The 19930-nt window shown below is 52.8% G+C and overlaps 13 protein-coding genes across 16 annotated transcripts in view; 7 read left to right on the top strand and 6 right to left on the bottom strand.

The window, feature by feature from the left end:
• Positions 1 to 98: 98 nt before the first annotated feature.
• PPTG_03956 (hypothetical protein) lies at positions 99 to 1770 on the bottom strand. Its single transcript, XM_008897758.1, has one exon. It carries the CDS (start codon positions 1518 to 1520, stop codon positions 510 to 512), a length of 1011 nt encoding a protein of 336 aa, XP_008896006.1. The 5' UTR covers positions 1521 to 1770; the 3' UTR covers positions 99 to 509.
• On the top strand, positions 369 to 4331 carry PPTG_03957 (hypothetical protein). The gene has a single exon (XM_008897759.1). It carries the CDS (start codon positions 2605 to 2607, stop codon positions 4150 to 4152), a length of 1548 nt encoding a protein of 515 aa, XP_008896007.1. The 5' UTR covers positions 369 to 2604; the 3' UTR covers positions 4153 to 4331.
• On the bottom strand, positions 1966 to 2166 carry PPTG_21543 (hypothetical protein; the record flags this gene model as incomplete). The annotated part of the gene is made up of 1 exon (XM_008898344.1): positions 1966 to 2166. One exon carries the CDS (start codon positions 2164 to 2166, stop codon positions 1966 to 1968), a length of 201 nt encoding a protein of 66 aa, XP_008896592.1.
• PPTG_03958 lies at positions 4327 to 6457 on the top strand. Of its 2 annotated transcripts, XM_008897760.1 has the most exons (6): positions 4327 to 4865; positions 4966 to 5049; positions 5120 to 5170; positions 5229 to 5387; positions 5445 to 6152; positions 6248 to 6457. In XM_008897760.1, the coding sequence occupies exons 1-6, from the start codon at positions 4404 to 4406 to the stop codon at positions 6278 to 6280; spliced, it is 1497 nt and encodes a 498-aa protein (XP_008896008.1). In that variant the 5' UTR covers positions 4327 to 4403; the 3' UTR covers positions 6281 to 6457. The 2 variants fall into 2 exon arrangements, with proteins under 2 accessions (XP_008896008.1, XP_008896009.1); XM_008897761.1 differs by having other exon boundaries at positions 5445 to 6457.
• Positions 6351 to 9182, bottom strand: PPTG_03960 (26S protease regulatory subunit 4). Its single transcript, XM_008897763.1, has 2 exons — positions 8014 to 9182; positions 6351 to 7946 (listed from the first exon to the last, which is right to left on the bottom strand). Exons 1-2 carry the CDS (start codon positions 9076 to 9078, stop codon positions 7674 to 7676), a joined length of 1338 nt encoding a protein of 445 aa, XP_008896011.1. The 5' UTR covers positions 9079 to 9182; the 3' UTR covers positions 6351 to 7673.
• Positions 6538 to 7630, top strand: PPTG_03959 (hypothetical protein). The gene has a single exon (XM_008897762.1). It carries the CDS (start codon positions 6823 to 6825, stop codon positions 7489 to 7491), a length of 669 nt encoding a protein of 222 aa, XP_008896010.1. The 5' UTR covers positions 6538 to 6822; the 3' UTR covers positions 7492 to 7630.
• Positions 9183 to 9750: 568 nt separating the features above from the next.
• On the top strand, positions 9751 to 11450 carry PPTG_03961 (the record flags this gene model as incomplete). 2 transcript variants are annotated; one of them, XM_008897764.1, is made up of 4 exons in its annotated part: positions 9751 to 10064; positions 10131 to 11060; positions 11129 to 11227; positions 11305 to 11450. In XM_008897764.1, the coding sequence occupies 4 exons, from the start codon at positions 9751 to 9753 to the stop codon at positions 11330 to 11332; spliced, it is 1371 nt and encodes a 456-aa protein (XP_008896012.1). In that variant the 3' UTR covers positions 11333 to 11450. The 2 variants fall into 2 exon arrangements, with proteins under 2 accessions (XP_008896012.1, XP_008896013.1); XM_008897765.1 differs by having other exon boundaries at positions 10131 to 11227.
• PPTG_03962 lies at positions 10134 to 13331 on the bottom strand. 2 transcript variants are annotated; one of them, XM_008897766.1, is made up of 8 exons: positions 13127 to 13331; positions 12755 to 13061; positions 12535 to 12690; positions 12419 to 12460; positions 12156 to 12350; positions 11824 to 12093; positions 11667 to 11750; positions 10134 to 11596 (listed from the first exon to the last, which is right to left on the bottom strand). In XM_008897766.1, the coding sequence occupies exons 1-8, from the start codon at positions 13249 to 13251 to the stop codon at positions 11453 to 11455; spliced, it is 1323 nt and encodes a 440-aa protein (XP_008896014.1). In that variant the 5' UTR covers positions 13252 to 13331; the 3' UTR covers positions 10134 to 11452. The 2 variants fall into 2 exon arrangements, with proteins under 2 accessions (XP_008896014.1, XP_008896015.1); XM_008897767.1 differs by having other exon boundaries at positions 12755 to 13331.
• Positions 13332 to 13676: 345 nt separating this feature from the next.
• Positions 13677 to 17415, top strand: PPTG_03963 (hypothetical protein). Its single transcript, XM_008897768.1, has 2 exons — positions 13677 to 15213; positions 15296 to 17415. The coding sequence occupies exons 1-2, from the start codon at positions 13802 to 13804 to the stop codon at positions 15498 to 15500; spliced, it is 1617 nt and encodes a 538-aa protein (XP_008896016.1). The 5' UTR covers positions 13677 to 13801; the 3' UTR covers positions 15501 to 17415.
• On the bottom strand, positions 15674 to 16875 carry PPTG_03964 (hypothetical protein; the record flags this gene model as incomplete). The annotated part of the gene is made up of 7 exons (XM_008897769.1): positions 15674 to 16010; positions 16080 to 16144; positions 16200 to 16263; positions 16326 to 16375; positions 16448 to 16523; positions 16585 to 16740; positions 16808 to 16875. 7 exons carry the CDS (start codon positions 16873 to 16875, stop codon positions 15674 to 15676), a joined length of 816 nt encoding a protein of 271 aa, XP_008896017.1.
• PPTG_03965 (hypothetical protein) lies at positions 16964 to 17985 on the bottom strand (the record flags this gene model as incomplete). Its single annotated transcript, XM_008897770.1, has 3 exons — positions 16964 to 17341; positions 17408 to 17677; positions 17809 to 17985. 3 exons carry the CDS (start codon positions 17983 to 17985, stop codon positions 16964 to 16966), a joined length of 825 nt encoding a protein of 274 aa, XP_008896018.1.
• Positions 17986 to 18150: 165 nt separating this feature from the next.
• PPTG_03966 (ribosomal protein L1) lies at positions 18151 to 19210 on the top strand (the record flags this gene model as incomplete). Its single annotated transcript, XM_008897771.1, has 4 exons — positions 18151 to 18315; positions 18390 to 18455; positions 18542 to 19051; positions 19118 to 19210. 4 exons carry the CDS (start codon positions 18151 to 18153, stop codon positions 19208 to 19210), a joined length of 834 nt encoding a protein of 277 aa, XP_008896019.1.
• Positions 19211 to 19360: 150 nt separating this feature from the next.
• Positions 19361 to 19930, top strand: part of PPTG_03967 (ribosomal protein L1) — a gene marked incomplete at both ends in the record, with an annotated part of 1901 nt that continues 1331 nt past the window's right edge. Inside the window, one exon of the mRNA XM_008897772.1 lies at positions 19361 to 19928. Within this exon, the coding sequence (XP_008896020.1) occupies positions 19361 to 19928 (568 nt within the window). The remainder of the gene's footprint in view (positions 19929 to 19930) is intronic.

Genomic DNA, 19930 nt, shown 5'->3' on the forward strand with positions numbered 1-19930 from the left:
AATGAACGGTCATAAGCGCGCTGTCTGTGTGGATTACTTCTGCCTGCAGTGCCAAAGCGCAAGCGCTGTTCACATGCATGATGGCTTCAACTAGGGCAGGGGCACTAGGACATCGACCATCAACACGCAAGAAAGCGCATGCAAACACGATGTCGTCCATGGACAACGGCGATCAACGCGCTGCCCAGCTGGCTGGCCGCCTGGTGGTCTCTGCAATGGACCGCAGCGGTCACACGCCGATGGGCAGCATTGGGACGCCCATCACCCACGATCTGCTGGCTCCCGGTGCCCCACACTGTGGAAATGACACCGGAAGGTGATCTTGTTGCCGGCTCGGCAGGCGTGGATGATGCGGGAATCCTCTTTATGGATTGATAATGCTAGTTAGCTCGCAGCTACGTACATGCAGTTGGGTCGGTCCCAATGCCTTCTCTATACAACTACACTATGACGGGCGGGAAAGCAAAGCAACGAAGAAGAGCACGCCACACGGAAGCCTGGCCCCGTCCTCACGTGTAGCTCATGAGCTGGCACAGCAGCTCCTCGTCCTCCTTCTTTACGAAGCGACCCTTGACGCGCAAGCGTGAGTTGGCGAAGTTCTTGCGGACATCGTAGTCCACCTTTTTGGCCCACACGCGGCGTTTACGCTTCTCGAGAAAACGTTCGATGCGTTTTCTCCGAGCCTCAGGCGAGTAGCTGCCGATGTACTTGCCCTCAGACGAGGGCGACGTGCCTTCCCTGCGCTGATCGCTCTCATTGGCGGCCGAGATCTCCATGCGGATGAACTCCTCCAAGTGTTGGCGGCCCAGTCCGCCGTACTCGCTACCATCGGACGAGCACACGGATGCCAGACGCACGCGCTGTTTGTAGTCGCTGTCGTACCACGTACCGTCATCCTCGACGCCCGTGGGGCTGCTGTCGCGACCCAGGAACGACTCGTTTTCCTGCACGCGCGACAGGCTGCTGGACTTGTACTTCTTTCCGTACGATGATGAATAGGTGCGGTCGAAAGACGACGAATGCTCGCGATATCTCATGCTGCTGCTGTTGTTGCCGCCGCGCATGGGGATCGAGATGGGTCTGCTGTTGGACGATGAGTAGCTGTCATTGTCGTCCTGGTTGGAAGCCGCTGCGGCCACTAGACCGTCGAAGGGCGAGCGGTATGATGACCACGTTCGGCGTTCGGGGGACTCGTCGCTAGCTTCGCTAGAGTCCATATCCACGTCGCTGCTGTTGCTGCTGTCGTCCTCGCGGCCAGGGATCATTGATGTGAGTGGGCGCTCCTGGATCTTTTGCGCCAGCAGCGCCATCGCCGAGCTGTACGAGTCGCCATGCGGTTGTAGGAAGCTCGACGAAGGCAGCGAACTGGCCACGCCTCCGTCGAATGCTGCGAATCCGCGCTTCTTTCCAGCCTGCCAAGACGACGGTGGTTCGGACGCGTACAGCGGATTGTCGGCGAATTTGCGCTCGTCCGGCGCTGATAAGCTCATGAGGGTCTCGGCCACTTCGGACTCGATCATGGTGGGAACGGGTGGCTGCGGCAGTTCCTACTGCAGCTAATGGCTTCGCTACGGATCTGCGGGCGGTTCCTTCGAGCCTGGGTCGTTACGATTTGGCTTTTTGGAGAATGGGCAGCGTGTGGCTGCCGTCTCTGTGCTTCCTGTCGTGCAAGGGTTCGGAAGGTTTGTCTCTGTTTCTGTATGCAAGGCCAGTTTCTACTCTTTTCGAGTGTCAGCCAGCTCGGAGCGCGCAAAATCCATTTGGCCAATGTATGCGCACCAAGTTCAAGCTGGCAAGCGCTAGCGAGGTGATCATGTACTACTAGGCGAGCTCTCATAGCGGTGGAGGTGGCACAGAGGCGCCGAGCGGAGCCCAATGTAGGCGGCGAACGTAGGCGGTTGCTAGCCATGCACTTGCAGCCTAGTGATCGCATATCGCCAACCGGTGGCCCTCCCGGTCCTGAGGTTAGGGCCCGAAATACGTCGCGCAGCCGGCCGACAACAACAGCTTGCGGTTCTTCCAGCGACTTGCACCTCCTGGCAATGATCGCTGCTGCTGCTGCTTCCTCTTTCCTTTGCAAAGGCGCCACGCAATGCAGCGGCGGAACTCTTCTTCAGGCTTCGAATTCGGTGCAAGGTCTCCGCAGATGGGCCAACGGAGGAGCATTGTCGGTGACCATTGAATCAAGCAAGGGCCATCGACAAAGGCTCAGCAAGTTCATGTCAAGCAACAACTGCAACTTGTACATCTGACCACCAAACGGGCCTTTCGAAAACGGACCGGTAAAAGTGCGAAGCCACCGTCGCGTCCAAGTCGCTTCTCGTCAGCAAGGCGAAAGATTTGGCAGCGGTATTGTTCAATGCGAGTAAGCTGCATGTGCTGCTATATGTGCTGCTATTTGATTCAACGTCAACGCAGTCGCAACAAGTAAGCGAGCGAGGAAGCGTAGCCATGCGCTCTGGCCGTCGGCCAATACTGGCCACCCGCAAAAATATCTCGGCGCATCTTGTCGGACAAGTTGAAGTTATCATTCCTCAATTTTTAGCCTCCGTTTTATAATTCATCACCTAAAATCATGCAGCCATCACAAGCCAGTGCCGGAGAATGCTTCAAGCAAGCACCGCAATGGAGACAAGGCAACCTCGGAAGGCGCCTTCCTCGCCGATCAAGCCTTCGTCCTTAACGATTCAACCTCAGGAGTACGTGGATACGCCCGGTAGCAGCACTACTGTATCCCCAGCCGAGAGCTGCGTCAGCGACGTTAGGAAGCAGGTCAAGCCGTGGGAACGATCGACGAGTGTCGTTAGCTCCGTCAATAGCTCGGAGAGCAGCGAGCCGCTGTGGGAAGACGACACCAATGACATACAAGAGGAAGAAGCAAAGAATTCGGTTATGGTGGCAAACAGCTCGAAAGCAAGCGCTCAGTCGCTCATGATGCAGACGCACATGCGAAAGATGCGGAGGCGCCTCGATGGACTTCAGCGACTGGTACAGGAAGCAGCACAACAGAGCAGACTTCGCTCGTGTTCACAGGAATCCGTCCCAGACACGCAGTCGCATGTAGTTCCGGCGGCAGAGGCGAACGAAGTAACACGCGACGTTGCAGATCTTCAGAGAGACGCGGAACCGGCACCGAAAGAGAGTGTCAACGAGTTTGGGCAGTTGGATTCGGTGTCGTCTAGTGAAGGAATAGAGGGTACATGTGCACGGACCAATGAAGTGAACGATAGCAGAGACGACCAAAAGGACAGCAGTTCGAAATCTAGCGACGACGACGTTCCTTTAGCGGTCACCACCCTTCTGAATAGGATTAAGACTCTGCAGGCGCAGTTGAAAGAAACGACTGATGAAAAACAGCAGCTTCAGAGCACAGTACTCCGACTGGAGGAGGAAAACGCGCGACTCCAAGCTCAGACAACAGTTGACCCACCAAATGACTCCAGTGGATTGGTTGAAGCAGGTGGAGAGCAGGGATCGTGTGACGCGGAGAACGATGACGCTACCAAAGACCACGAAGAAAGCTTTTCCCGCTTGACCATGGCGATGTTTGGTGAGCCATCAGCGTTTCAAATGGTCATGGAAGAGGATTTAACAATTCTAAAAAACCACGAACGCTGTCAGCACAACCTGCATGAACTTTGGGATACCATCCGGACGCTTAGGACGTTCGTGGAAACGTATGAGCTCGAGCGAAACGCCTTGAGAATTCAGCGTGACGACGCCATTGCCGACGCTGACCGTGCGGATGCCGAGAACGTCAAGCTGGCCAGTAGCAGCAACCCACAACAGAAGATCAAGTATCTGCAGCAAGTGAAGAAGGACAACCAGGCATTGCGGCGAAAAAACCGTGCGCTTAACCTGAGGATAGCCAAGCAGGCAGCCAAGTATATTCGAGAGAAGAACGGATGCTCACTGCTTGAGGAAGGCGATACGACAATTGATACCACACTTGGATCTATTACGCTTGACGATACGCTGCTAGATGAGCACGACGAGTGTGCCGTGCGCACTGGTGAGGAGATTTTGCGCTGTATGCGGGACCGCAGTGAGATTTTGGAGCATCGACTTGAGCGCCTGCGCCTTGCGAGGCAAGAATTACCTGAAGGTGACGACAGCACGAGTGAGGATTTTCACACGATCATGCCGTGGTAATAGATCAGCGTCCTCCTGCAACAAGCGCCCAATGATACAGCATCTCTAAGAATCGCCTCACTTGATGCAGCTTGTGGTAGAGTGGATTGCTCACGCATTATTTATCGTTTTTATGCAAGTTGCTTTGATATTCGTCAATACAGTCTTTAATTGGTTAATAATCTCCTTTTCAACGTGTGATTGGATAAAACTTGATCTGCACACTTTTCATTTCCAAGTTATTGAAATTGCTGGGCGACAAGGTGTGAGCGATGCATGCTGGCGCTGAGAGCGCCGATCACTTGGACAGCCTCGCGTCTGCCACAGGACTCATGCAGCTTAGCTCGGCGGTGATTGCATCTGACGCTGCGGACTCCAGCAACAACAGTGGCGGCGTCAACAGCAGATCAAATTGCAATAGCAATGATAATTCCTCATTTGCAGACGCTTCGTTGCCTCCGGGTTGGCAACGAATCATTCACGTATCGGGTCTACCCTGCTACGTTCACGGTGGCTTGGGAGTCGTTTGCTGGACGCGGCCGTATCCATTGGATGTTGGCAGTGACGGCGCACTGTCGCAGCCGGAGTTGCATCGCCTCGTGAAGCAGCACGTGCCGCCTCTGAGCATTTTCACGTCTGGATCGAACGTCGCTGCACGGAGACGAAAAGAAAGTTTGGGCGCAGCAGATGCGGCAACTCCTGCAACAGCGTTGTATTCTCACGAACCCAGTAGCGTAAGGAAGGATTTCAGAAGCTCTCGAACAGGGAGACAACTCCTCTGTTGACAATGCACTTGGCAGTGAGACTGAGCAAGATGTGTTTAATGTGTTGTAGTTGGAGCAGATTCAGACGAAGAAGCGCAAATTGGATCCAGTGGCCACGGAACAGAAGGGAAATGTTATTAAGCAGCAGTCGATGGTGGGCTATTCGTCTTGTAGTTATTATTAATTCTCGCCATTATTATTAACGTTGTCGTTATCGCCTGTAGACTCTGGAAGAGTTCAAGACACTGCCCATTGGCGATCCCCGTGTTCTCCAGGTAAGTTTCACAAACGTATTTTATAATATGCAGACCGGAATGACTGGATTTGTGCTAGGCATGCATGGAGCTATCGATCAAGACGCCAGCCCAAGTTCTTCAAGAATACCAGAACCGGAACCGTGGTGTTTCAATTAATTACAACACGATGCCCGTGGAGGGAGATGGCGTGAAGCTCTTTAAAACAATTGTGACTGCCGGCAGCACAGTTGCAGAGGTATGATGGAATTGTACTTCTTTGTGGTAGTTTCTACTAACTCAACCCTTTTTGCAGGGCGTCGCCTCAACGAAGAAAATTGCCAAACAGTTAGGAGCGCAGCAATTACTAGCGATGCTGCACGAGCGCACAGCTCGAAAATACTACGAAGTAGCGGAAATGTACAACAGCTCTATGAAGGGCCAGCCAGTTACCGCCGAGTCATCCTCCTACAGACCTGCAACCGCGCAGCGCAACGATGGAAGGGGTGGACGTGGTGGTAGTATGGATCCTCGGCAGCAGCGTAGTGGGAATGGCTCGAATCGGATGCGACGGTCTCGTCGATCGCCTCCTACTCAGGACTATGAAGCTGGATACCGCGACTATGAAGGTGATCAACGAATGAATGCGCCACCTCATTGGGGTGGATACAACCAGCAGTCTATGCAGCATGCAGTACCATGGGCTGGTGGAGGTCCGCCGGGTGAGATGGGTTTGGACAATATTGGACCTGAGCGTGTGGTAGTTTATTCTCAAACCCCGGCCGGAAATGTGGGCAATTATGGTGTCGGGCAATACTACAACAACGCTGGAAATGTGTGGGGCGGCTATCCGAATCTCAACCACGCACCGCATCCGAATTTGCCTGGAACATATTCTCAGCAGCAGTATAACGCCGCCTATGGCGAAACTCAGGCGCCTGGTAACAGGCCGTATGGTTATGGCAATTATCCCTCGCGATCGTCGGAACGCCCGAACACCTCAACGCCCATCGAAAGAGTCACGGTGCGTCGTCCAGATCCTGGAGCTTGAGTACATCTCTAGTTCATTCAAAATAGGCATTAGCTTGCTGACTTGGGCGAACTCTGTTAATACTGCAGGCTAATTTACGGAACCAAATGTCAAACCAGTGATCGAAGAGAGAGAAACACACGGCTTAGGTAAAACGAAGGACGGGAGTGATGAAGCACTCGAGGTGCACTTAACCATACCAGTAGTTTTGTTAGCGCCTAAAACTTCGCTCATCATGTGTTCTTTATAAATTGCCACGATATTTATGCCGTCCGGGCTCTTACTTCGCTATCATCAGATGTGTGTCATTCTTTAATTTTTAAGTGATCTTCATATCTCCAAGCAACAGCCTTGGCGCAACATTATCGATGATCATAAGACTTTCCGCAACATTAGCTTTCTCCGTGATCATGCGACTTACGCAAGTCACAACAGTGCGACAGCTGGGAAGAGAGAGAATGTAAAGATGTGGAGTCAAGTCATGCGGCCATTCACGGCGCAATAGAGACCACAACGCGGGTGTGTAAGGGAAGAGCGTGGGCTCGACAGCCGGAAGTCTCGCTGCGTTGAAAGAGTCATTCGGCTTTGTCTATTGCTGGCGAAGAAACGCCTGCGTAACGCTCTGCTCGCAGTCTGTCACCACCAAAAGTTCACTTGTCAATAGATGGAGGGCTTCCTGCTCGTCTTCGCCAAGGAACGCAGTGCACAGCTGCAGTATTGTGTGCTGGAGCATGGCATGTTGCGCTGCTTCGACCGGCCAGGTGGAGTGCTGCGCGAGTCTGTCGGACTTACGAGACATCGCATCCGCGTACAGCCACTCTTTAGTGACAATGCCGGCGTCTGTCCGAACCGGTTCGCGGTGCACGCGCTCGAGGTGAAGCGCAACGACCAGGCAGGGGCATTTGTGGCGGCCAGCAAGTGCGAAAAGACCTACTACTTTGCCGCGGCCACCTCCAAGGCCATGATCAAGTGGGCCAATGCCATTCACAATTGGCGACGCCACGCATTCGACGATCCGACTAGCAGTGCGCTGTCCGTTCACGATGCCATCACCGACACGGCCATGAAGAATCCCGATGCTAAACGACGTTCTGTCCTGCTGGAAACGCAACGACTAAATCTCGTCAACTTGGCCAACCGATTCGACGTCAAGCTTGTCACGGCCAGTACGAGCACCGAAAAAAAGGCTGGCGGTTTGTTCAGAAGTCCGTCATTCCGCGTATCCTCGACGTACAAAGGCCCTGCCGAGATAAAGACATCCAGATCCAGCTTCGCCGTGATATCCTGGCTGCCGGGGTTCTCATCCCTCCGACCTAACTTGCTGGGCAGATAAATTACTCGAACTCTATGTAATGCTCTCTCTGTAGCAGTAAAACTCTAGAAAGTATCGTGTCAGTGTCAAGAATTCACACAACTTTGAAGAATCAAATCGGGTTTGCAATGTGGTAGTTCCATGTAGACCCTAATCGAAGAGGTTGCCTCAGCGTTGGAGCAGGGGTTCGTCTCTCTATGCGATTATAGATAGAGTCCTTCGGGAATGTTCGCCTTCTTCTTGTATAGCGCTTTCTCCTTCGCCTTTCGGAAATCCGACTGCGTCACGCGCATACGACGTTCGCGTAGTGCGAGCAGACCAGCCTCCGTGCAAACAGCCTTGATGTCAGCTCCAGAAAGCTCGTCTTTGGACATGACGAACTCCTCCAGATCCACATCATCAGCCAAACTCATGCGACCTGTGTGAATGCCAAAGATACGACGCTTGGTCTTGATGTCTGGCAGCGGGAACTCAATCTGCAATGCATAAACAAACTAGTCTTCAGTATAACCAAACACAGGCTAAGAACCTGCCTGTACACACCTTTCTGTCGATACGTCCAGGACGAATAAGGGCGGGATCGAGGCTCTCAATGGCGTTGGTTGCCATAATAACCTTCACGTCGCCACGCTCATCGAAACCATCCAACTGGTTCAGCAACTCCAGCATCGTACGCTGAATTTCACGCGTACCGCCACTGCTCGAGTCGTAACGTTTGCTACCCACCGCATCAATTTCATCAATGAACACAATTGACGGCGCGTGATCGTCTGCCACACGGAACATCTCACGCACAAGTTTTGGACCGTCGCCCAAGTACTTCTGAATCAACTCGGAACCGACAATACGCAGGAACGTCGCAGATGTCTGGTTAGCTACAGCCTTGGCCAACAGCGTCTTGCCCGTACCAGGTTCACCGTACAGAATAACGCCCTTGGGTGGACGAATACCGATGCCTTCATAAAGCTCCGGATGCGTCAGTGGCAGCTCCACAGCCTCCTTGATCTCCTGAATCTGCGTCTCCAATCCACCGATGTCCGCATACGACTCAAGTGGAGCTTTGTCTACCTTCATGACGCTCACCATGGGGTCGGTATCGTCGGCCAGGATACCCACAACTGACATGACCTTATTGTGCAGCAGCACAGAGCAGCCAGGCTCGAGCATATCTTGGTTCACGAAGGACATGACGCCCACGTAATACTCGGGGCCCACAGAAGAGGAAACAATGGCGTGGTTATCGTCGATCATCTCCTCGAGTGTGCCGACACCCATGGGGGTGCCACGCAGATCGTCCACCTTGGAGCGCTCCTCCTCGTCCTTCTCCTGCTTGGGCTTCATAACCTCCTGGTTCTGGATAAACTCCTGCTCCATCAGCAGAAAATCCTTGATGCGTTCCATCTTGAGCAGACGCAACTTGCATTTAGCTGTCGGATACACGGTTGGGATACGAACAGCGGCGGACGGTCCTTTTTTCTTACGGCGTTTGCGCGTAAGGCCACCACCACGCGGCTCAAATTTTTTCTTCTTCTGCTTGGCCGCATCTTCCTTCTTCTTGGCAGCCTCCTCACGCGTCTGGCGCGGCAGTCCGCTCTGGCCTTGACCCATTCTCGCTGCCTTCTTCTCCCCTTTGCAGCAGTGTGGAAAGATCTCTCCCTAACAAAAGTAAAAAAAAACCTCGGGAAGTGCGGATACTGGAGGTTTTATTCAGTATCCAAGTTTTTTAAATTTTGACCTATACAATCAGAGAAAAAAAAACAGGTATGATCATGGATTGGAGGAAAACGAAAAGGCAACTCTAAGTTGAAGCGACCATCACTCCTATCTATTTATGTCTTCGTCCATTGCCAACGGCCGCCTTCCCAGTGTGACAGACTCCGTCATGTCCGTTGATGTGAGAGTCGGTTATTAATAGGCGGCAACGCTGCTTTTGGCTACGTTAGACCTCTGCCGTGCGCCATCCGGATGGAATTTCGCGGGCCGTTTGGAGTTTCCTTCGAGAGCAACGCGTTGACTGGAAAGATTAGATCCTTCGTTGGGTGTGTGAGCCGCAGCTGAGAGTCTCGTTGCCAGCACAAAGCGCTAGTTGCGCTTGCCAGCCCAGCAGGCAAACGAAGACAGCGTTGCGGAGTGCCCAGGTGGTAACTAGGTGAGGCATCCATTCACTTAGACAACTAAGACTCGGTGGACGAGACAGTTGCTTAAATTTAGTTTCTTTCTATGACCTTTTATCTAAACCTCCGCTAGCTCGCACAAGACAAACGGAAGTGTCGCGACAGGATGGCTAGCTACACTCCAACTGGGCCTGCTTCCTCTCCGTTGAAATCGGTTGGATCGCCACTTCACTCGTCCTCAAGGAATCTGTCGGCGAAAGGATTGTCGGGAGGCGACAAACTTGGCGGTCCCTCTGAAAATCCCGCTCCTATTGGTGATGCAGCGAGCTCGACCCGTAAAGCAAGCACCACTACGGCGGTTGCTGCTCCTCCCGCGCGACCGGGGACGTACTCTTTTGTTGTAGCTGGAACAAACTTTCAGATCGATGAAAAGTACAAATTTGTCAAGGTCATTGGTCGCGGTGCCTACGGTGTCGTCATGTAAGAAATTATGTTGACTTTCGAATTATTTTTCATAGCTTTAACATTTACTTTAATCATGCGTAGTTCGGCTGACAACATCGAAACCAACGAAAAAGTGGCCGTAAAGAAAATATCAAGGGCCTTTGAAGACCTCGTGGATGCCAAGCGTATTTTACGCGAAATTAAACTCCTGCAGCATTTCGATCACGAAAATGTGATCACTATTGTGGACTTGTTGCCGCCGCCATCGTTGGCTCAGTTCGAAGACGTTTACATCATCGCTGATCTCATGGAGACCGACTTGCACCGAATTATCTATTCGAGGCAACCGCTCACTGATGATCATGTGCAATATTTCCTCTACCAGATCTTGAGAGCACTCAAGTACATTCACTCTGCTAACGTACTTCATCGGGACTTAAAGCCGTCGAATCTCTTGCTGAATTCGAATTGCGACTTGAAAGTGTGCGACTTCGGCTTATCGCGAGGTGTCACGCCTGAGGAAGACAACATGGAACTCACGGAATACGTCGTCACACGCTGGTACCGCGCGCCCGAGATCATGCTCTCCTCCAGAGAATACACCAAGGCAATCGACATGTGGTCCACTGGGTGCATTTTCGCAGAGCTGCTCGGTCGTACACCACTTTTCCCTGGTGACGACTATATCCACCAGCTCCAGATCATTTGTGACAAGATCGGAACTCCATGTGAAGAGGATCTGCATTTTGTTGTCAGCGAGAGAGCCAAACGATTCATGAAAAACCAACCCATGAGACCTGGTGTTCCCTTTGCCAAACTGTTCCCGAAAGCTACGCCCGAAGCCATCGACTTGCTCCAACGTATGCTTGTCTTTGATCCGGTAAAACGGGTTTCTGTGGAGGAAGCTCTGGAACATCCGTACTTGGCATCATTGCACAACTTGGAGGACGAACCTGTTGCAGATAGCTGCTTCAGCTTCGACTTTGAAAAAGAAGACTTGACGGAATCTCGGCTCAAGGAGCTTATCTTTGAGTAAGTCTGTGTTTGCTGAAAACGTGTATAGCTGTCACGCCTTTAACATTTCGAAATTTTTCTTTCAGGGAGATCCTTAGAATCCACCCGGATGCACCACGCAGTCCGTTAAAAGCATCTCATGCAGGAATAAACAGCCCTCCGACTGAGCAAGTGCTTAGCCCAAGGTACTTACTTCTTGTAATTTCCTCTTCTGTCCACTTTGTAGCTGATCGCTTTGCATTCGTTCGTAATCTCATGTCAGTACGACTCGCTCGCACACACAGAACTGATAGCTTCAGTCCTGTGACGCATGCACACCATTACAAGGAACCGAACTAAAGCTCGAACAAAGAGTGACCAATGCTATTGACAAAAATGCAGAAACGAATTCCAGTATTTCTGAAATCAGCTTACGCTGCAGTTTGGGTCTTCTTGCGATCGTGATAGTTCGTCCAAGGTCCACTTCCCTTGGCATAAAAGTCCATCGGATATGAGCCCTCCTTCCACTGTGTTTTCTCCAGGCACACTTCCGCCTCGTACGCAGTAAGCAAAGGCTACAAAAGTGACAAGAGAACATTAGCATTGCTAGAAAACACTCCGTTCGTGGCTAGACTACCAACTCACCTTCGGGAAAGCGTAGCCCCAATCAATTGAAAGGCGAGGACACGCAATCTGAATCCACGCGTCAACGTCCTTAAACCGTGCAAGCTATATAAGTTCGCGATACATCGTTAGTGTAAGCAGCTACAGATCAACATTCAAGCATGCACAAAATGATTACCTTGTCGGGGAAAAGCTCCGACAGCAGAAGTACGAAGTATTCCTTGCCGCTCTGCTCCAGTAACTGCTTCACGTGGTCGAGAATCAGCGGGTTACCTTGGCGTCCTAGCGTTCCGAGCACAACGCCAAATTTCTTTGCTCCCTTGGCATGGTCGATGGCGGCACGACGAATTTCCATCATTTGCGGTAGGTCGTACTTTTCGATCGTGAGCACCTTCGGGTATGGATCGTAGCGGTACGCCTTCAAATTCGGATTCATAATCATAGCCGACTGGTACATTACAGATTGAGTTAATAATGAGAGTAGGTGGGGTCTAAAGCATCATAGCATACCTCGAGATGGAAGCGTCCGTCGGCAATGAAAACGAGAGCATCCACCCCGTCGATGACAGGGGAGGTGCAACCCAGCACCTCACCAGGAGACAGTGGTTTAACCTGAGGCACCACCAAACTCGTAAAGTATTCCTTCAGTCTCGAAGACACGAGGTGAATCGAGCTGCTGAACTGGATCGTCCCCATTAAAGCGAGCTGCAGACAAGCAAATAATTTTGTAGTTAGGCATATGCTGCAAAAATGACTGGATCAACAACTCATACCTTGGTTTCTGGTGGAAAAGTCAGCTTCATGCAATCGATGAGCTGCATCACACGCAAAACAAAAGTATTAGGCTTGAAAAATATATTGCATACGGTTGACGTTCTACGCTACGTACATGGTCGACGTCAATAGCAATGTCCACGAACACGTAGAGCATCTTGATCGACGTGACATCAATCGGTACGAGACAGCTGTGGCCATAGTGCACCATGAAGTCGGCTCCGAGCGCAAGCGCACTAAGATCATCCACGCAACAAGCGCCGTATGTAACCTGTAGCATCATACGCATCCGTCAGTATATTATCTCTTCTAATTGTACAAGCACATCAACGTACATCGCCCAGAATGATACTGTCGGCACCCGTGAAGCGCTCGATAATGTCCGAGATAACACAAGAGTAGAGCAGTAGGCCTTCAGGAAACTGCAGCGCCACACGCTTGCTGCCGGCCTGGCGGATGCGCCATACAGTCTTGCGGATCTCGAAATTGTAGTTCCACGGCAACTGCTCGATCGCTTTGGTCAGCTCTGGATCCTTCAGAATCTCTTCCGGGATCTGATTGGCCATGCGCCGCTTCAGTGCTGCAGCTGAAGGTTTGCGCTTAGTCTTGGTCTTGGTTGCGACGAGCTGCTGAGCGCCGCACCTGCATCCATTTGACCAAGGCATCAGATTAATCTCTTCGTCCGTTGCAGCCAAACGTGTACGTACCCATTATTCTGGCATTCAGCGCCGCTGGACTGGCAGCAACCGTTCTCTGCAGCCTTGCTGTGGCCCGAGAAGCGCGGCGGCCCCGCAGCGACGGAGGTGTTGGTCTCTGCTCCCATGATCTTCATTGCTGCGAACCAATCGGCCCGATGGCTACACACCGGAACAAGAATGACGATCGTTTGTAGGTGTACCTACAAAAAAACCGGTTTGCTTCTGGAATTTACATCAACATTGTAGCTTAAAAAAATAATTGTTTGTAGGTTTGAACCTTAGACTCTAAGTGCTGGATGTCGCAATCAGCGAACCCACTTTGTACCACTCTGCTGAAATACTGCATTTTGATAGGCTGTTCGCAGTTGCGATATGGACGCAGACGGGCCGAGGGAGATGCGCTCTGACCTGTGTTGACCAATCCGCTCGAGTGTAGTGGCGGGAGCGGCTGCGATTGGACGTAATTTGTAGCCAGCTGGCGAGACCAACCTCCTCTTGATTTAACTTGAATTTTGTAAGGCCGAAATCCCCTCTCTCCCAGCCTTTACTTTGGCAAAGAAGACGACTGGCTCCGCCCCTTCACTTGAGAATCCGCGCTTACGTAAACGCTCCGTCGGTCAGCGCTCGATAAACGCTTCGCTCGTAATCAAGGACATCGCGCGCGTCAAGGTCAAGTGATCGATCATGGATGCCTTCCACAACTTGCTTCGCGAGGCCACGAACCCTCGCAACTCTGGCGGCTCAGGCTCATCCCCGCTTCCCACGCCCGGGAGCTTGACCCAAGCACTGCAGAACGCCGGCGGAGGCCACGCTATGGGTATGACGCCCCCGCAGCTCAATGGTAATGGTATGGGCTTACCTATGGGTATGAGCATGCCGCTGTCCATGCCCGGACTGCAGCCCGGCAACGCCAACGGGCTCGCGCCTATCCATGGCGGCCGCATGAACTCGCTCATGGGCGCCAGTTCGCCGATGTTTCCGAGCCTTGGTGGCAACGGCACACCTACCTCTATGTTGACCACCACGGGAGCTGCTACTGCTTCGACGACTGCCGCTGCTGCGTCTGCCGCTCCCGCCGCCGAGAAGAAGAAGACTACAAAGAAGCGCAAGGCTCCCAGCTCTAGCGCTGATGCCGAGTCAGGGGAGGACGGCCGCAAGCAGCCCGAAGAGTACGAGGACCCCAAGGCCAAGCGACGTGCGCAGATCGCCAAGGCTGCCCGTAAGCACAGACAGCGCCAGAAGGACGAGCTGATTGCGCTGCGTGCCAAGGTGAAGGACCTGAAGGAGCAGATCGAGGTGTTGCAGTCGTCCGAGCCGTCGGAGCACAACACGGAGCTCGGATGGAAGCAGGAGGCCGAACAGCACGCCGAGATTCGCGCTCGCGTGGACCAGGAGAACGAGTTCCTGCGTAAGACGTTGATGGAGCAGATGAAGTTCATCCAGAGACTGCAGGACTACTTCACCAAGCAGCCGCTGCTCAACATGCCGTCACTGGACATGATCCTAAACTCGTCGTCATCAGCATCCACTACGCCGGCTGCGCTGTCCAACACAATCTCAGCCGCGCCGTCGGTGTTGCAGCTACAGTCTGGCTCGTTCCGTGACCGGCTCATTGAGATGGCTAATGAGGCCATGACAAACTCGGAGAAGCAGTTGACTGCCTGCGAAACAGCCTTCCGCAATCCCAAGACGTCCACTATGACGTACTTCGGCCTGCAGGTGCAGTACGAGATGGGCAAGAACGAAATGGGCATCTTCTTCCGCCACCACCTTTACGGTTGCAACTCGAGTGTAGTTATGAACGACCTGTGGTCGGTCATTGGCGACGTCAGCTTCGAGAAGGGTTTTGCGTTCACCGAGACGGCTGAGATTCTAGAGGAGGTGGACCCCAACACCAAGTACATTCGCCGAGTGGTGAATCTCACCATGTCCAACGACGCGGCTGTCGGTGGAGGCATGATGAAGGAGGAGAGTCTGACTGTCAACCAGAAACGCGACAACCCGGATGGCAGCGCGACAATGATCTCGAGGTCCGTTCTCGACGACCCAAGCCACCCCAAGTCGGCTGACCACCTTCGCCGCAACGCCACCACTGCGTACGTGACTGATTCTGAACAATCACTCGACTTTTTTTTTTTATGGATTTCTAACTTTTTGTGACTTTTTGCTGCATTTCAGAGTATCACTCAAGAATTTTAGCGACACGACCGGCCAGGGATGTCTTCTGTTGTGGTCTGTCAAGGTCGAGCTTGACAAGGACCCGGATGAGCGCGCCAAGAGCTTTAACATTCCGGACATTATCCTGAAAAACCTGTTCGAGGTTGCTCCTGTATTCGTCAAGGGCATCGTGGACCGCGCGCGCGGAACGCTGCCCCAGAGCTAAGTCTGCCGCGGATGGTAGACATTCCAATAAGATGGCACGAAGTCCAACATGTACGTTTCTGAGTTCGATGCATGTCCTTTACCGACAGGTCAATAGTAGCGTACCTGAAGGGTAAAGACACAACAAGCAAAGACATTTTGATTTACTCTCGAATTGTACCATCCGAGCGTACGTCACCAATAGCGCCTATCACGCCTATCACGGTCTCGTTCTCGGTTCTCATTGCGATCGCGGCTTCGACTACGATGGCGTCGGTCTCGGCTCCGGCCTACAGGACTACGATTGCGTCGGTCCCTCTTTTCACAGCTTGGGCTGCGACGACGTCGGTCTCGACTGCGACTGCGCGCACTGGTCGCTGCTGGTGAACGGATGCGTCGCCGCTTCTCGCTGTCACGACGGTCGTGGTCCTGCGAGGCATTGCCTGTCACTTCTTCTCTAACCTCCTTGGATGCGGGTACTGAAGTAGTCGATGGCAATTCGGTTGCGCTTTGGGGTGGTTGGTAAATGGCGCTGGTATTAACTAACAGTGTCAGAGCTTTGTCATGATGATATCTAAAAGAATTTCCCCCTTTCGCGCACCTGTACGACTGCTGCAGACGAGCGAGTGCTGCAGCCTCACGCTCAGCTTTGGACGCTTTCACTTTCTGCAGCAGAGCCAAGTGAGAAAAGTGCTCAACCAACTGATGCTTTATCACTCACCTTCTTCCGCATGCCAAAATCATCGTAGCCATCTTCCCCGACCTCCGTTTTAGCCGATGCGACTCTATACGGAGCATCACTCACGTTAGATCATGACCACCATGCTCATCACTTACATCATCTCACCGTTCCTGACGCTCGTTGAAGCCACCACCGGCACCATCGCGTTTCTCGTCCTATTGATACCATCAAAACAGTGTAGTATCAGCATCTTCATATCCCCTTCAACCACTCAGACAAGTACTCACCAGTCCTGCCATCCCTGGCTTGGAGCTTTTGCACATATTGCACTCGGTGCGTCGCTCCCAATTCACATTACCACATCTACCACGAGTGGATCAATAAGTTCTCTTTCAGGCTCACTCATCAATTCTCCAGCTCTTACGTGATGCACGTCCAATCTCCAGGCTGGAAAAGCCCCGGGGGACCTCGGAAGTCGGTTCCTCCTTTGGTTTTGGCCTTATCGCCGCCCACTCCTTCGGGTCGGGGAGTCTGACAGCGATTGCACGCATTTCGACGCGCAAAGTTGATGTTGGAGCAGCTACAGAAGAAGGGCAGTGAGTATCGACTAACAAGAAAGGAGAACATGAAGGTGGTGCAGAATATACCCAGGATTGGGGCAGGCCCAGTCCCCGTCCGACATCTGGAAGCCTCCGCGCCCGCCGTGGCCTGCCATCGATGGATTCAACGAAAAAGTAGGCGCGAAATAGTTGGATATGCGCTCAGATCTGATTCCTTACAAAACTTAAGCCCACATGACTACACTATTCTCCATAGACGTCGCTGACGGCAGTGGTGGTGTCAGCTTCCGCCTCTTTCGACGACTCAATTGCCTCTTCTTGAGCAAGTTGGAACAGGAAGACTGCGGTCTCAAACGCCAGCTGCCGATCCTGAGCATCTCCTGCGATCACCAAGCGCTCGAAGGTCTGCTGCAATTCCACGAGGCGGTGATTGGCGAACTTGTGTCGGATACTCGCGAGCTGGGACTCATCTAGCCGCTGGAATTTATATGTCGAGTAGTCTTTCAGTGCCTTGAGTTGACGTAACGAGGTCCGCACGCCCTGCGCTGCGTTAGGCGACAGCTCCTGCAATGCCGCTTCCACTGACAGCAGCACCTCGTCCAGCGCCGTCTCAAAGAATTCCTGATCACATGATTACTTGAGCCTTAACTTTTTTCTTTTGTTCATAGCTAATAATCCACGACTCACCTTCAACTCGTCTCCATCCATCCTTTCCAGCAGCTCAAACGCTCCGTTTGCGCTGCTGAACGCGAACGCACCAGCCATCGGACTCGTGTCGTCGTCCTCTTCCAGCTCGTTCAGCAGAGCAATACTCTCGTCCAGCAGCATCTCAATGTCAAGAATAATGTCCTCTTCCTCTTCGAGCGCAGCTGCTTCGCTAATAGCGGCCTGTAACTCGTACTGCTTGAGAACCTTCTCGACCTTGAGATTCTTCTCCGATTCGATAACCGCCAGCTCCTAGAATGACACCATTTGATCAGTTTCAGCCTGCATTCCATTACGCTGACATCGCACAGCTATTGAGCCTTGTGGCGGGAAAGATGACAATGAAGGACCCTTCCTTGCCAAGTATCTCTTAAGGGTCTCACCTCTACATCAATGTCGAGGTTTTGCCTTGCATGTGGTGGCGGCACTGCGAATCCAGGTCCCAAACCTTCGCAAAAGGGTCCGTTCAAGCTGCTACAAGTTGCTACACCCGTTGCAGAGCACACGATTGTGTCTGCAGCAGCCCAAGAGGCCACAACGATAGCCACGAAAATCTTCATTATCAGCCCAAATTCGAAAGTGAAGCAAAAAACACGTTGCAAATTGCCGAAGTGTTACATTCAAGTCACATAAATGGTGTATCTTTAGTGTTCAACGATTCGTGCAACATTCGCACTCTGTCGCCGCACCATCAATCGCTAGCCGCTCGCTCAAGCCTCCGGACCATGACCATGCGCGTGCTCTCCGCCTCGAGCGCCATCAAGACCCACGTTGCACGTACCACCTCGTGCTGGGTGCGCGCGTCTTCGACACTCGAGACGCCTAGCTCCAAGCCCACGCGCTCACCTACTGCGCTGGGCCTCGTGCCTCGTCGCTCCAATGTGCCAGAGGTGCGTGCGTGTCATTTAATTATCTACTATTTGAGATTATAATAACGATTATTACTTATTTATGGCATCTGTAGCCTCCTATCGATATTCAGACCGCTCTAAGCAAATGCAAGGCCCAGAACGCGCGCAAATTCGATGAGGTGGGTGTCAGAATCGAGTAATTGTGCTTCATTGAGTTTCGTTGGTGATTGGACGACTTAACATTGCGTGGTGATTGCTATTGTAGACCATTGACTTAGCAGTCCAGCTGGGCGTGGATCCGCGCAAGCCCAACCAGAGCGTGCGCGGCGTGGTGAGTCTGCCGAACGGCACTGGCAAACCAGTTCGCATTGCCGTGTTCGCCCGCGGACCCAAGGCTGAGGAAGCCAAGGCTGCCGGCGCTACTATTGTGGGTGCCGAGGATCTCGTGGAGCAGGTGCAGAGCGGCAAGCTGGAGTTCGACCGCTGCATTGCTACGCCCGATGTGATGCCGCTTGTGGGTCGTGTGGCTCGAATTCTTGGCCCTCGCGGTCTGATGCCCAACCCAAAGCTGGGCACGGTGACACAGGAGGTCGGTGATGCTATTGCGGCGGCACGTGGCGGTCAGGTGGAGTTCCGCGCTGAGAAGAAGGGTATCATCCACGCTGGTGTAGGCAAGATGAGCTTCTCGGAGGAGGCGCTGCTTGAGAACGTGCGAGCCTTCATGGTCGCACTCAGCGACGCCAAGCCGGAAGGTGCAAAGGGCAAGTACATTAAGGTAAGTTGTCGGCTTAACTCCAGTATTATTGAAGTCAGCGTCATACTCAGACTCTGTTTGTTGTAGGCTGCTCACTTGAGCTCCTCGATGGGCCCGAGCTACAATTTGGACATCAAGTATCTGGATCCGGCCTCGACGTCTTTCATGCGCTTCGAGTAAGCTGAAGCACGCACCATCCTGCTTTTAGAAGAGCCGTCACCCGTAGACAGCAACAGAATGTGGTCTAATAAAGAGACCACTGTTCACAAATTCCATTTTTGCTCCGTTTTGTGACACTCAAAATTAAGTTATCTGTGATCATATCCGCACATGCTCAGAAGGCAAATGACGGAAGAACTACGCTACTACGCGCGCTCGGAGCGCCACCTACAGGCACTACAGGCGTGGCTTGAGGCCTCAATGCCCTCGTACCCCGCCTCTGTGGCTTCTGGTGGCACAGATCCGGTCCAGAGCAAGCTGTTTCCACTTCTCAAGACGCAGGAGCTGGGTGGCGTCGTGCTATACAGCCCCTCGCTGGGCTCGACCCAGACGCTGCTGCGCGAGACGATCAAGCCCGCTGCACCTGCAGGTGTTTTGTGCTACACGGAGCTACAATCGAGCGGAAAGGGCCGCGGCACCAACACGTGGTCGTCACCCGAGGGATGCCTTACCTTCTCCTTCCAAAGCGTCTTCACGGACGGCACCACGCTACCCTTCGTGCAGTACCTCGTCTCGCTGGCCATCATTAAGGCTGTGGAGGCAGTGCACGCCGCAGTTCCCGGTAGTGCTGGCCCTGTGAAGATCAAATGGCCCAATGACATTTATGCCAACCAGGTCAAGATCGGTGGAATTCTCTGCCAGTCCGAATACCGCGACGGCAAATTCAGTGTCACCACAGGT

This window comes from Phytophthora parasitica (assembly GCF_000247585.1).
Source record: "Phytophthora parasitica INRA-310 unplaced genomic scaffold supercont2.6, whole genome shotgun sequence".
NCBI lineage: Eukaryota > Oomycota > Peronosporomycetes > Peronosporales > Peronosporaceae > Phytophthora > Phytophthora nicotianae.

Bases quoted from the DNA above. Each gene is read 5' to 3' on its own strand.
- PPTG_03956 (XM_008897758.1), bottom strand. From the start codon at position 1,520: ATGATCGAGTCCGAAGTGGCCGAGACCCTCATGAGCTTATCAGCGCCG.
- PPTG_03957 (XM_008897759.1), top strand. From the start codon at position 2,605: ATGCTTCAAGCAAGCACCGCAATGGAGACAAGGCAACCTCGGAAGGCG.
- PPTG_03958 (XM_008897760.1), top strand. From the start codon at position 4,404: ATGCATGCTGGCGCTGAGAGCGCCGATCACTTGGACAGCCTCGCGTCT. The intron at 4,866-4,965 runs GTAAGGAAGGAT...AATGTGTTGTAG, and splicing joins ATTCTCACGAACCCAGTAGC to TTGGAGCAGATTCAGACGAA. The intron at 5,388-5,444 runs GTATGATGGAAT...CCCTTTTTGCAG, and splicing joins CCGGCAGCACAGTTGCAGAG to GGCGTCGCCTCAACGAAGAA.
- PPTG_03959 (XM_008897762.1), top strand. From the start codon at position 6,823: ATGGAGGGCTTCCTGCTCGTCTTCGCCAAGGAACGCAGTGCACAGCTG.
- PPTG_03960 (XM_008897763.1), bottom strand. From the start codon at position 9,078: ATGGGTCAAGGCCAGAGCGGACTGCCGCGCCAGACGCGTGAGGAGGCT. The intron at 7,947-8,013 runs GTGTGTACAGGC...TATGCATTGCAG, and splicing joins CTGGACGTATCGACAGAAAG to ATTGAGTTCCCGCTGCCAGA.
- PPTG_03962 (XM_008897766.1), bottom strand. From the start codon at position 13,251: ATGAAGATCATGGGAGCAGAGACCAACACCTCCGTCGCTGCGGGGCCG. The intron at 13,062-13,126 runs GTACGTACACGT...AAATGGATGCAG, and splicing joins GCTGAATGCCAGAATAATGG to GTGCGGCGCTCAGCAGCTCG. The intron at 12,691-12,754 runs GTACGTTGATGT...ATGATGCTACAG, and splicing joins ACAGTATCATTCTGGGCGAT to GTTACATACGGCGCTTGTTG.
- PPTG_03963 (XM_008897768.1), top strand. From the start codon at position 13,802: ATGGATGCCTTCCACAACTTGCTTCGCGAGGCCACGAACCCTCGCAAC. The intron at 15,214-15,295 runs GTACGTGACTGA...GCTGCATTTCAG, and splicing joins CGCCGCAACGCCACCACTGC to AGTATCACTCAAGAATTTTA.